Source organism: Dasypus novemcinctus, chromosome 6 (assembly GCF_030445035.2).
Source record: "Dasypus novemcinctus isolate mDasNov1 chromosome 6, mDasNov1.1.hap2, whole genome shotgun sequence".
Classification (NCBI taxonomy): domain Eukaryota; kingdom Metazoa; phylum Chordata; class Mammalia; order Cingulata; family Dasypodidae; genus Dasypus; species Dasypus novemcinctus.
Window position 1 is genome coordinate 35195696 of NC_080678.1, and position 13687 is coordinate 35209382.

The following is a 13687-nucleotide window of genomic DNA, read 5'->3' on the forward strand; positions in this document are numbered from 1 at the left end:
TCTTAAAACAATTAGAAGCCACAACTTATGGCTCACCAAATTTCTTCCCCACAGCAAGAGGCAGAAATCACTTTAATACCTACCAAATGCCTACAGGATAATTGGTTTGAATTAAATTTCCTTGGTGTGTACAGCTGATGTAGGCTACTATAGGGTTGGATCCCAGAGGAAGCTGAGTAAAGGGGCTCTTTCCTCAAAACTCCTAGCCACCACTTCCTGCTCCAACATCACTATAACATCTTTCTAGGAGGGAATGCATGGAGCTTAGAAGAGCAGGTCAAATTTTGGCTCTTGAGCTGATAACATCTGAATTAGCAAAGTTATACTATAAAATGGCTCATTATAATTTGAACAATTTCTCAGTGTATTTTAGCTCTCAGGGAAGGCCCCCAGGGACACAATGCTTTTTCCTCCCACTTTCCTCTCCTGCTGCTGGCCCCATCCCACAAAGACTAGCAGAACATTCCTTGTTAAATGCCATGAGTCAGGAAGGAGTAGAAACCCTGTTGTGTTTTAGAATTTTTCACCAGGAAGGCAGCATTCTAGGAAAAGTAAAAGACTGTACATTTAAACAAGCAAGTCAAAAACAAAAACTGGCTACCTTATTGAAATGGGTAAGACAGCCTTAGAAGAATAGAAAAGAATGGAGACCTACAGAAAAAAACGAAAACAATCATACATAGATAGTAAAATAATTTTATTTAGTTTCTTAATTTTTAAAAAAGGTAACATTTTACATATAAATTTAGACTTCAAGATTACAGTGTATACATTTGCCAAAAGAAACATCCCTGAAGGAGGGATAGGCTTAGAGCTCATTGAGTGAGCACAGGGAAGCACACTCCATGGGGAGTTTAAGTGAAAAATACTTTCCTTAGAACTTTACAATGGTATTTCCCTGTCCAGTGTTTGTGGCTGGTAAGAAAACCCACTCCCATCACTTTGGGGCAATAGCTTTTAGCTCACGTGACTAGGGAAAATCTCTAGGAATGAAAGCACAAAGGTCAATGATCCAGATTTCCCACAACAATCATTTTTTATCTGCAGCAACAATATGACAGGTTACAGCATTTATTTTTATAATTCAAAAGTCCTTTTAAGGAGGGTTAAAGAACACAAAGTTCATTCAGAAAGAGAATTTATATAACTAAATGAGCTAAAAGGAAAAACAAAACAAAACAAAAAAACCCCACGATTCTCTCCATATTAAAAATGCCTCTATAATGTAAGGCCCAGGAAGGAGACCCATTTGAATCTGGGATTTCCTTTCCTGAATAAAGTGTTTGGCACAATCACTGACAGGACTGACATTCAACTGGAAGATCTCTTGAAGTGGTCCCATGACTCTTCTGTCTGGCTTCATCACACTGTACACAAGAGGTGTCCTAACAAGCTGCAAAAACCCAGGCCTAACTATGGGGTATTTGGTTCAGGAAAGCTAAAAGGAAAAAAGGTCCAGATGAAATAGTTCTTCCATAGCCACAGGCTAATTCTGCCAGTCTCTCATGGAAAATTAAATTCACTAGTTATCCAGGAAGTCAGTAAAACTCTGATCTCCCAGGAAGGTGAAAGTTGAAGAAATAACTTTGATTTTAATAACTCTGGGCCAGGAGGGAAGGAGACAGAGATGACTGAGGATGCTTTTTAAGTTACCATTCATTCCACACTATGTGGGCTCCTGATGAAGAATATTAAGGAAAAGAATCAGTGTTTTAGTAGCCATGGTAGCCCAAGGATTTGACCTTTAGGCAGAGGTGCTGAGGTAAATAAATGTACCCCAAATCCAGTTTTAAGAAAAAAATCTTTCTGTAATTATGATACAATACTGTACAGTGAACAGCTAGGAATTGTATGCTGCTCCTATTTCTGGTTAAGTCCTGTCCCACTCTTGGCCCATCAGACTTGAAAAATGACATATAAAGAATTGTCTGTGGCTAAAAACCAGGCACCCAGTTACACAAGGCCTGGTGGGAGTGACGATGTCAGTCATCACTAGGGGGTAGGGGGAAGGCAGGGAGAATATAGGGTCCCAGAGCTTTGGTTCAGAGCAAAAGGTTTCATCTCACCCCCAAAGTTCAAATCACTACTAATGCAGTAAACTAGTGATTAGGAATCTCTATGAGGACTCTCTGGTTGGGTGGCAAGGTTCATGTCTCAGCAGGCCACCAACTTGACTGTAGAAAAACAGAAAGGTGCTAATCATATCAAGTACACAGTTGCTCAAGTGGAAGATCATTTCCTGGGGAACCTCAGCAACCTTGATGTTAATCATATGTATGAATGCTGGGCATAGACTCCGAAGAGAGAGCCAGGGTACAATTAGGGCAAAATCCATCTTCTTTACACTTACCATATCCCGGCCCTCTTCCCTCTGGCCTCCCACCTCTTGAATGGCTGAACACCCATTTCCCCAGGGACCAATGTAAACATTATTCAATAGCTCTCAGCTTAGAAAAACACAGCTTGTTATATATTTAGTGTTTAACATTCCAGTGCAGGCAGTGTCTTAGCATCAGACTTTCTCTCTTTCATGAGTACCAGTTTAGCAAGGAACACATATAGCATACTTGATAAAACTGCAGCTGAAAAGACCATTTGAGTGCCAGACAGCTGGCTCTATCCTGCAGTTGATAAACCAGGATTATCACAGGAGAGGCAGAACACACGGAGCACAAGTTCTCTGTAAATCTGAAGAATCAGTATAACCATTGTTTCCACTTAACCCCTTGGGCTGCATCTTGATATGGGAGAACATTTCCACCTCTTGCATCAACCTGTGCTCTCCTTGTTTTGGATGGGGCTCTCTCCAGAGGGTTCAAGAGCCTCCTTAGGGAGAAGAGTGCTTTCTCTTCCAGTCCTAACATCTGAATATTTCAAAGCACAGGAAGAGTCCACGAACATGCTAGGGATGCTGCTGCCAAAGTAGATCTTACTGTTAGATGCAATGGCCTGGTACTTTTTGAGCTCCAGATATTCCGGGGTCAATTTGTGCTGTGTGGGGGTAAATAAGAGCAAAGGCAATCAGGACACTTTGGCATGTTTCAGATTTGAAGTGCCTTCAACAAGCATCTGCCCTAATATAGGAGAAGCTGTTAGCTTTTTAATAAAAAGATTTAAAGGCTAACCTGGGGAGAGGACAGATTTGGGAACATCAGTGGTACATCTTCAAAAGAACGGGCATAACTTATTTTGAAGCAATCGAAAATAAATTAATTCATTAATTTAAACCCCTACTTCTCTTCTCTTCCTGCTCAGTTTCCAATTTCCTTTTAATGTTAGTGACACAATGAATAGCCTTTTAACTTCCTGGGCTTATAACCTTATAATCAGCCATCTGTTATTCTGCTTTTCTTAACCAGATTCTTGACCTGGAAACCACCTAGTGTGGCCTTTACCTATTTATATGTTTAAACTGTTTGTGATGGACAGATGTTTGTCAACCACCTTCCTAAAGATCTCCCTCTCTGTCACCTGTTGCAGAATTTTATTTTGTTTTGTTTAAATCATAGTGCCAAGATATTGCCAACCAAAATCTCTCTGGGTTTGATTAAAATAATTTCCAATGTTCCCTACAATATACTCTTTCCCCATGAACTCTCCCTAGTGATCTTCCCTTCATCTCGAGTCTCAGCCTGTACTTTGGGCAAAAGACCATCTTGCCCTTCATAATCTCACAGTATTTATTTTTTTGTACTCCCAACACCTTTGACTCCTGAGATTTATACCCTTTCCAGCTGTCAAAACACTGTCATCAAACCTAGTCACAGTACATAATCAAATTACTTCCTAAAGCCTTTTTTTTCCTTTTATTATTATTATTTTTAAAAGGTATTGGGGATTGAACTCATGACCTCATATATGGGAAGCATGCATAGCTCAGTGGTTGAGTGCCTGCTTCCCATATATGAGGTCATGGGTTCAATGTTTTTTAATACAGGTTGATATCTGAGTAGCGTTTTTCAAAATGGCAAAAAACAAAAAAACCCACAACTACTGTCTCTTTCAGCCTCAGGTTGACCTCAATGGCAGGCATATTCTTGATACTTGTGCCTGGCCAGCTTCTTCCATTACAGATTTGGATTGCTAGTTTTGTAAACTGAAGTTACCATCTTGCCTTAATCTTGATTGAATTCCATTCTGTTTCAATAGGGCTGTGTCCCTGATATGTTAAATTTATTTCTAAATTTATACTGGTTTCCAAAGTACTGACAACTCTCATTTTGTCTATCACATTTTATCATTTCTTTGGAATAGAGATTATGCTCTTTCTAAACCAAAAACTTTAATTTAAGCCCTGTGATATACCTTAAATTTTGACTTTTATCCTTTAAACTGCATCACATACTTCAGCAACCTTTATCTTAATCATTTCTCTATTCCAATCTACTCTACAAATAATGACCTTATAAATCTTGGTCATATGCTTCCCTTCTCAGAATAGTATAAGGGTTCCAGCGACCTCTTAATCAAATAATTCCTGCTTCCTAAGCCTATACTCTCTAGCCAACCTAACCCAGTCCTGACACAATTTTTTACCCATAAACTCCCCACCATCTTCCTAAAGTTATCACACCTACCATTCCTCACTAGTAGAACAGTTTTCTAAATCCAATAAACAAGCAGTTCTAAACTGGGGGCATATGGAACTGTATGGGCATGTGGGGAGTTTCGGTATTAAAATGATTGGTGATCACTACTGACATTTAGTGGGCAAGGGCCAGGAATGCAAAATATCTTACAATGATTGAGACAGTCTTCAACAATGAAAATATATCTCACCCCTAAATGCCAAGAATTTCTCTAAGAGAAACAGTGCTCTAAACTAACTTAGCACCAACCAAAAAGCTACCTTATCTAAGAAGCAATTCTAAAACATCTTTATTCTTCCCATCACTCTAGTCATTTCAGGAGGAAATCTCAAATTCACTGATCACTGAGTACTTCCACAGCAATGCAAATAATTGGATTTACAACATCTAATCTATACCTGTTTGCCTTTTTTCCTGGTTCCCACTTTTATAAGGAATTATATAGGAGTGTGCAGTATGTCTTGCTAAGGGAGGATGTGATGGTCCTTCCTTTACACTGGATAAAATCACCACTATGATTTTTAGAGCCCCACAAAAGGGAACACAAAATCCCAAACAATATGACTAGGAAAGTGGCAAAGAGAGGCAGTCACCTTGTTTGAGGTGGCATATTTATGTGCAGCATAATACTCAGCATCTGCTTTTGCCTTCTCTCGGGCCAGGAACGCAGCATCTAACAAACAAAACAGTCAGGCTATTTAAAACAAAGGAAAATTGACAATCCATTCCCTTAGTAGAGTTAAGAGCAGCGTAAGGGAGTCTGCTTAAGTAGGATTCCCTTTTTGCACTGGCTGATATCCTGATTAACTCTTAGCTCATCTGAGGCCACTTCATTTTCTACCCAACACTGCTCCTTCTTTCTTCATCCCACTACCCTAGCCCGTACTGCCCAAACCCTGACTCTCCACCCAACCTCTAGGCTTAGTAAAATAACTAAATGCAGACATGGAAGCTCTGCTTATCTATCACACTGTCCCCATCTCCTTCAAATATGATCGAGAATCAGTCAAAGGAGAAAGAAGGGAAGCAGTAAGATACAAGCAAAAGGGGCTGAATGTGTGGGATTTAAGACTGCAAGCTAAAGAACACCAACATCCCACTGTATGAAATCAGAGTTCAGGACCGTCTGTGAAAATTTGGGCTTCTTTTTTTTTCTTCAGCTAATTTTTTAAAAAATGTTGACATATGAAAAGAAACTGGTGGTGGTGGGGTTTATTATAATATGGATTCTTTACAGATAATTGCTGGTAATTGTCCTACTTTGCCAGAGAATAAAATGGTAGCTAATAAGCCCCAATTTAAGGAAGGAAAATGACAGGTCAAGTTACCCATCATTGCAAATCAAACAAAGAGCTAGATATGTAATGGCAATCGTTTTTGTTTTTGTTTTTTAATTTGACTAGAATATCAGACCAGGCATTTCCTCCAGAACAGATTATTCTCTGCTTGGGCTTTCCTACCCAGCCCACCTCCCCGAGGAAAAAGGCAGTTCAGGATAGTGACAGCCTCGTCTTCCTAATATACCTTCAATTTCAGAAATGCGCTTTTCAGTTTCTTTCTCCATCACCTTCTGCTGAAACCGAATTTTTGCCACTTGTGCAATCTTCTCTGCTTCTATAATTACACAACAAAAGAATACACATTCAAAAGCATTTCTCAAGTTCCTGAGGCACTTAGAATCAGTAGTATACAGTCTAATATTTAATTATATAAGGTTTTATGGGCTAATTGTTTCATTAAGTTTTAACTATCTAGACTGCAAATAATCCAAAGAAAAAATGGGAATTTATTCTCTATTTCACTCTTTTATTTTGACAGTGCTTATTCTGTGGGAAGTTAGGAATACAAAAAGTAACAATTCCAGTCCTTCATGGAGTTACATAGTAATGATTCACAAGCTAATGGGAAAATAAGATACTTCATAAAAGTACCACAGTACAAAAATTGAGCAACACAAATTTATAGCAACATAGGATGGTTATATAATGTGGCAGGAGAAAGAATAAGGGAGACAAGTTAAAATAAAGAAGGAATTCTGGAAGGCCTCTTAAAGGAAATAATGGACATGACCTGGGAGGAAATGCCAGAAAACATAAACAAATACAAGATGGTATGAATGAGCAAGTTATAATGGAGAGGTGAATAAAGAGCCACCAGATAAGAGAAGAAAATAAAAAATAAGGTTGGATAAGAGGGTTAGAGGATTCTTGTCTTAAGGAAGCTCAACTTGAATATAATAAAGATAACCTGTTAAATCACCGTCAGGGAAACGACACAAAAAAAATATTGTCAGAGAAAAACTGTTCTGACCGTGGTAAAAGTTAAAACAGAAAGCAGGACAATTCACTTGCGAATGTGAAAAGCAAGTGTTGGGAGTGAACGTGTTAGCTGTAGAAGGCAACACAGGCAGGAGAAACTATAAACAGCCTAAGGAAACTTCTGGTCTAACCAAAGGACCCAGGACCAAGGAAGAAAGACTTTAATTACACTTTAAATTCAATCATTGCAATTCTTAAAGAACAATCTCTGTTCCCCCTTTTTAGCCAAAAAGGTGAGCATTTCAACACATCTCATCTCTGACCCCTGAAGGAAGTACATAATGGGAAGAAAATTTCCAAGTCGTTTTCTTCTTTTTTCCAGAAGACAGAATCCTTGATCAAACACTCCAGGACACACATCCTGATTTCCCCACTACAGTAAAATCAATCCATATAATACCATCCTATAAATAATCTACTATTTTCAACTGGGATAGAAATTTAACAGTAAACAGGAACTCAAGATAAAACCTGTATAAAAGGTGAGACCTGGAGCCTGCAGCTAGAACCTACAGAATACTGTCTTTTTTTTTTTTTCCTTTTCTTTTTTGTTCTTTTTGTTTTTTGTTATTTTTTTCTTTTTTGAGAATACTGTCTTAACATAGGGGAACTGCTCTGGTAATCCCATTCAACACTGCTCTCTGACATATGGGGAGAAACCAATAAGAAAGCATGGCCAGACTTCTAGTTCTAGAGAAATGGTGGACTCTGTTAGTGAGAAAACCCTTTAGCTACTATGTAACATCTTACAATGTTAAATAAAATATAATACATCTGTTTTTTAACGCACAGCTGAGATCTTAAGAAAGAAGGGGAGATCCTCAAGTGACATAAGTAAAGGGAGAGACAGCCCTGGGGATGGTTATTAGACAAGTAAGGGAAAGGGACTTGGGTTTCTGCCCAAGCAGCGTCAGAAGAGCCTTGAGATGTTGAAACTGAGACAGACTCCTGTATAAAATAAAGCCAAGACCCCTGAAGGGCTGCAACTTGAGTGAAAGAGGGATTAAAATGCTCTGCTCATCAGTCCAATGAGAAGTAAGCTGTTCTCTAACTAGATACATCATAGCGAAACTGAAGAACATCTAAAGACAGAGAAAAATCTTAAAAGCAAAAAGAGAAGACTGATTACCTAAAAGGAACAATTAAGACTGTCTGCTATTTCTTAACAGGTGTAAGAGGTAAAAAATGAATAATACTGTTAAAGTAAGACGGAAAAATAAGTACTTTGGTTTAGAATTCTGCCTAAATTTCCATTTAAGGATGGGGGAGAACATAAAACAATTTTCAGATCAAGGAAGACTATAGAAGTTTTCCACTCTTTAGTCTTCACTGAAAAATAAACTACCCCCGCCCCCAAAAAAAAGAAAAAAAAGAGAATGGGTTGCAAGAAGCAAAGGAGATGAAAAAAATTACCCAACACATATGTAAATCAAAATAAATGTTTACTATAAGAATCAATAATAATGATGATAATTAATGGAGGAATAAAAGCAACATGAAACTAAAATACTAGGCAAAAAATTATGTAAGACTGGGGGACAATAAGAGTTAGAGCATTCTAAAGTAATGTTCAAGAAGAGGATGGAGAGGATTACTTTTAGATGTTGTCAAGTCAGATATGTTTATTAGAATTTTACAGATTGACTAGTTACATATTCTAGAAACCAAATGTAAAACTTACAATCAAGTAAAAGAAAGAAAGAATAAAGAAAATGCAATCAATTCAATACCAGTCAGAAAAGGGGAGGGAAGAGGGCAAAAAAAAAAAAAAAAAAAAGCATGGTAAATAGCATAAAAGTAAATGACACAAACAAATCTAAATATAAGCAGTAGTTGTGAGCTGATAAACCTAAAATAAGAACAAGGCCTACAGCAACATTGTGCCTGGGAATTTCCTCCTGTCAGCCTTCATGTTACTCAAATGTGGCCAGTCTCGAAGCCAAACTCAGCATGTAAATGCAATGCCTTCCCCCCAGTGTGGGACATGACACCCGGGGATGAGCCTCCCTGGCAACGAGGGACCACTATCAACTACCAACTGATGATGCAACTGGAAAATGACCTTATACGGAAGGTTCAATGCAGATCAGCAGAATATCCATGTCTACATAAAATAACATGACTTTAAAATGCTGTTTGACCTAAAGTAAGGGGGAAATGGAAAGGAGAAATGAGTTTATATGGCTACGAGTTTCTAAAAAAGAGTCTGGAGGCTGGCAGAAGGATTGCCCTCATGCACAACTAAGCAGAGTCAGAGAGACAGATAAAGCAGATACAACCCCCAGATATTGGTTCCTTTGAGGGCTAAAGAGACCCATGGGAGTTATGGTCATGGCCGATGGGGTTAACTACCAGGGCAGATGGCCCCTCTTTGGAAATGGTGTTTATGTGTGATGAATCTGGACTCAGATGGGATCTCCCTTCATAAGACTTGCATGCTAATGTGCTGGAGGTGCAGTTAATGTTGGGGTTTAAGATATATTTAGGGGATTTGAATCTCTGGACTGACAATGTGATAGCCAGGTCCTGAGCCTCAACAGACTCCAGCACCTACAATCTGATCTATTGGACTTACCACACTCAGCTAAGATGGAGTTGAAGAAGGACAACCACCACACCATGGAGCCTAGAGTGATTACAACTGAAAATGGGAGGATTGCATCCAGCATCCATGTGGAATCTGAGCCTCCTCTTGACATAGAGGTGCAATGGACACAACCAATCCAATGTCCACATAGAAGAGGTGGCATTGGATTGGGAAAAGTGGACATGGTGGACGATGGGTATGGGGAAAGGCAGGAAGAGATGAGAGGTGGAGGCGTCTTTGGGACATGGAGCTGCCCTGGATGGTGCCTCAGAGGTAATCACCGGACATTGTAAATCCTCACAGGGCCCACTGGATGGAATGGAGGAGAGTATGGGCCATGATGTGGACCATTGTCTATGAGGTGCAGAGGTGCCCAAAGATGTACTTACCAAATCCAATGGATGTGTCATGATGATGGGAACGAGTGTTGTTGGGGGGGGGGAGAGAGGGGGTGGGGGGGTGGGGTTGAATGGGACCTCACATATATATTTTTAATGTAATATTATTACAAAGTCAATTAAAAAAAAATAAATGTAGTTACAAAAAAAATAATAAATAAATATAAGCAGTAGATACAATAAATATAAAAAGACTAAACTCACCAGTTAAAAGACAGATTCTCACATTGGATAAGATAACAAAATCCAGCTATATGCTGTTTACAAGAGACACACCTAAAACATAATGACACAGAAAGGTTGAAAGTAAAAAGGATGGGAAAAGATATAGCAAGAAAATAACCAACCAAGAGAAATCTGGCATAGCTATATCATCATCAGACAAAATAGACCTTAAGCCAAAAAAACATGTTTAGGAATAAAGAGAGCTATTACTTAACCGGAGCAATTCTCCAGGGAGATGTAACAATGCTAAACCTAAATGCTCTTAATGATATAGTCCCAAAACATATAACGATAAAAATTCAAGAAGTCAACGTATCCATGGTCATAGCAGGAGGTTTTAACAGACCTCCCTCAGTACTTGAAAGCTCAAGAAGGCAAAATTTACAAGAATACAGAATATATGAACAACACAATTCATAAACCTGACCTAATGGCTATATAGAGAAACCTGCATCCAACAAGTAAAGAATATACATTCAATGTTTGCAAATACACATAGAACATTTACCAAAAACGTCCATGCAGAACTAGGCTATAAAACAAATTTCAACAAATACTTAAGAATTCATATAACATCATATTTTCTGACCATAATGCAATAAAATTGGAAATCAATGACAAAAAGGAGTCTCTCAAAACCCATTCAATAAAAAATTTAAAATAATACTATTAATAATTCATGTGTCAAAGAAGAAACCATAATGGGGAAACATTTTAAATAGAAATAAAGCTGAATATCAAATTACATAAACAAACTACATTTCAAAATTTGTGAGGATGTAGCTAAAGCATTACTTTGAAGAAAATTTTTAATCTTAAATGTTTCCATTAAGACTGAAAATTAATTACTGAATTGTCTAACTCAAGAAGTTAGAAAAGAACTAATGAGTAAACTCAAAAAAATTAGGAAATAATAAAAATGAGAGTAATAATGTAATTGAAAAGAAAGTGACAATAGAATCAACAAAACCAAAAGCCAGTTCTCAGAAAAGATAAAGAAAATAAGACAGACCTCTGGCAAAATTGATCCATCAAAAGAGAAGGCACAAATAAACAATATTAGGGAGAAAAGGGACATAAATATCTGGTAGAGGGTTTTAAAAATCATAAGATAATTACATAAACAAATTTATGCCCCCAAATTTGAAATATCAAATGAAATGGACAATTTTATAGAAAAATATAATCAACAAACTGACCTATTAAAGAAACTGAATCAGTAGGTTATATACTACCACAAAAAAAAAAAGAAAAAAAGCAAAAACCTCACTATACTAGACTAAGATGGCTTTACAACTGAATTCTATCAAACTTACAAAGGAGATAAATCTACCCCACCCCCTCAAAACTGGCAGCAAGAGGAAAGAAAATTATAAGTCAATCTCATTTATGAACATGAAAGTAAAAATCCTAAAAAAATTATCTATTTATACCATATGAAGAAATGTATTCAGCCAAGTGGGTTTATCCTAGGAACATGAAGATGATTCAGTAATAGAAACTCTATTAATATAATTCACCACACATTAACAACTTAAAAAAGATTCATACAGTAATCTCAACAGATGCAGAAACTTTTTTTTAGAAATTGTAAGCGCTATTCATAATAAAAGTTCTTGGCAAACAAGGAATATGAAGAAACTTCATTAACTTGATAAAAGTTACCTATGGCAAACCTACTGAAACTATTTCCTTTAAAGTCTGGAACATGACAAGATGCCTATTACCATCTTTCTTTTCAGCACTGTACTGGAAGTCATAAACTAAAGCAGTAAGATAAGAAAAAGAAATAAAACATGTAGGATTATAAAGAAATAAATAGACCTGACCCTATCTGAACACAGTATGATTGACCACATCCAAGAGGCAAATTAGAAACAGCTAAACAGAAGACTAACTGTATACCTATACGAAAGCAACAACCAATTAGAAAATGTGCCTTTAAAAAAAATCATATTCAGAATAGCAAAATACCTAAAAGATTAATATGAATAAACCTCTAACAAAGAATGTGCAAGAACTTAAAGAGGAAATTATTAAATTTTTTGAAAGACATTTATCATAAATGGAGAAACATAACAGATTTATATGACTGTTGGGGACTGAATCATGCCCCCCACAAAAACATGTTCAAGTTTTAATTCTTGTTCCTGTAGGTGTGAACCCATTAGGAAACAGGACCTTCTAAAGATGTTATTTGGTAAGCTATGGCCCACCTGAATCAGAGTAGGCCTTAATCCCTATGCCTGGAGGCCTTAAACAGAGAGGAAATTCAGATGCAGTCAGCCAGAAGAAGCCAGAAGTCAGCAGAAACCAGAAGAGGAGACAGGAGAGAGAGAGAGTGAGCACCACATGGACTGCTGGAACACTACAGACTCTGGGAGAAAGCAAGCCTTGCTAATACCTTGATGTTAGACTTCCGGCCTTCAAAACAGTAAGATGATAAATTCTTGTTTAAGATAACCAGTCTGTGATATTTATTAAAGCAACTCTGGGAAGCTAAGCCAAAGACAATATCAAAAAGACTATAAATCTCTCCAAATCGATGTACACAGTCAATGTAATTCTCTCTAATGAAAATCACAACACAGTATTTTATAGAACTTGAGGAGCTGGTTCTAAATAAAAAGAATAAAAAGACTGAGAATAGACCAAGATAATTTTAGGAATACTTATGAATAAAGAGAAGTTCACTTGCTCAGATAGCAAGACTTAATTAAAACAAGCATTAAAAGCTATAATAATTAAAAGAAGGTAGTATTGGGAAAGGATAGATTAAAAAAAAAAAAAGGAACAAAACAGAGACCCTAGCAACAGAACAAATTATATATTTAGGATTTTGGTATAAGACAGATGTGGTATTAGAAATAAGTAGAAGAAATAATGAAATTATTCAGTAAGTAGTCTAGGGAAAACTGGCTTGCCATCTGGAAAAAACTAAAACTGAATCCCTGTATCTCACTAAACACCAAAAATAAATTCCAGATGGATTAAGTATCTAAATATGAAAAGCAATACTTTCATAATAGAATAACTTTGAGGTTGAGAAGAAATTCTAAATAAGAAAGGAAAAGCAGACCATACAAGAAAAGATTGATGAGTTTGACTACATTAAAATTAAACATATATGCACATCAAACATGTCATAAATTTCAAAAACAAGAAGCAAGTTGGGAAAAGATGTTTGTAACATATAAATCTGGGAAAGGATTAGAATCCAGAAGATATAAAAATCTCCTACAAATCAATTTTAAAAAAAGCCATCAAATGATGGGCTGAGAACTTTAATAGGCAATTCACACACGCAAAAATGAAACCTGAATAGTCAATAAACAATATTCAACCTTACTAGTAATCAGGTAAATTCAAATAGAAATTATGTGATATCATGTTCACTATTAACTAAGCATTAATGAAAAAGTCTGATAACTCCCAGGGTTGAGGAGGATATGCACAAATGAGAACTCAAATACAGCAATCCAGTTATTGGAACTTAAACATTGTGGGAGCCACTTGGGAAAGCAATTTGGCAATCTATTGTAAATGCGAGTAAATATACAACCTATGACC

General features: G+C 36.9%; 1 protein-coding gene across 2 annotated transcripts in view; it reads right to left on the reverse strand.

The window, feature by feature from the left end:
• Positions 1-680: 680 nt before the first annotated feature.
• ERLIN1 (ER lipid raft associated 1) overlaps positions 681-13687 on the reverse strand; it is a 44490-nt gene continuing 31483 nt past the window's right edge. For both annotated transcript variants that reach the window (XM_004459192.4, XM_058298505.1), the window contains exons 10-12: positions 6114-6203; positions 5183-5262; positions 681-2991 (exon numbers count right to left, since the gene is read on the reverse strand). In XM_004459192.4, coding sequence (XP_004459249.1) covers positions 2770-2991; positions 5183-5262; positions 6114-6203 — 392 coding nt within the window. In that variant the 3' untranslated portion in view covers positions 681-2769. The remainder of the gene's footprint in view (positions 2992-5182; positions 5263-6113; positions 6204-13687) is intronic.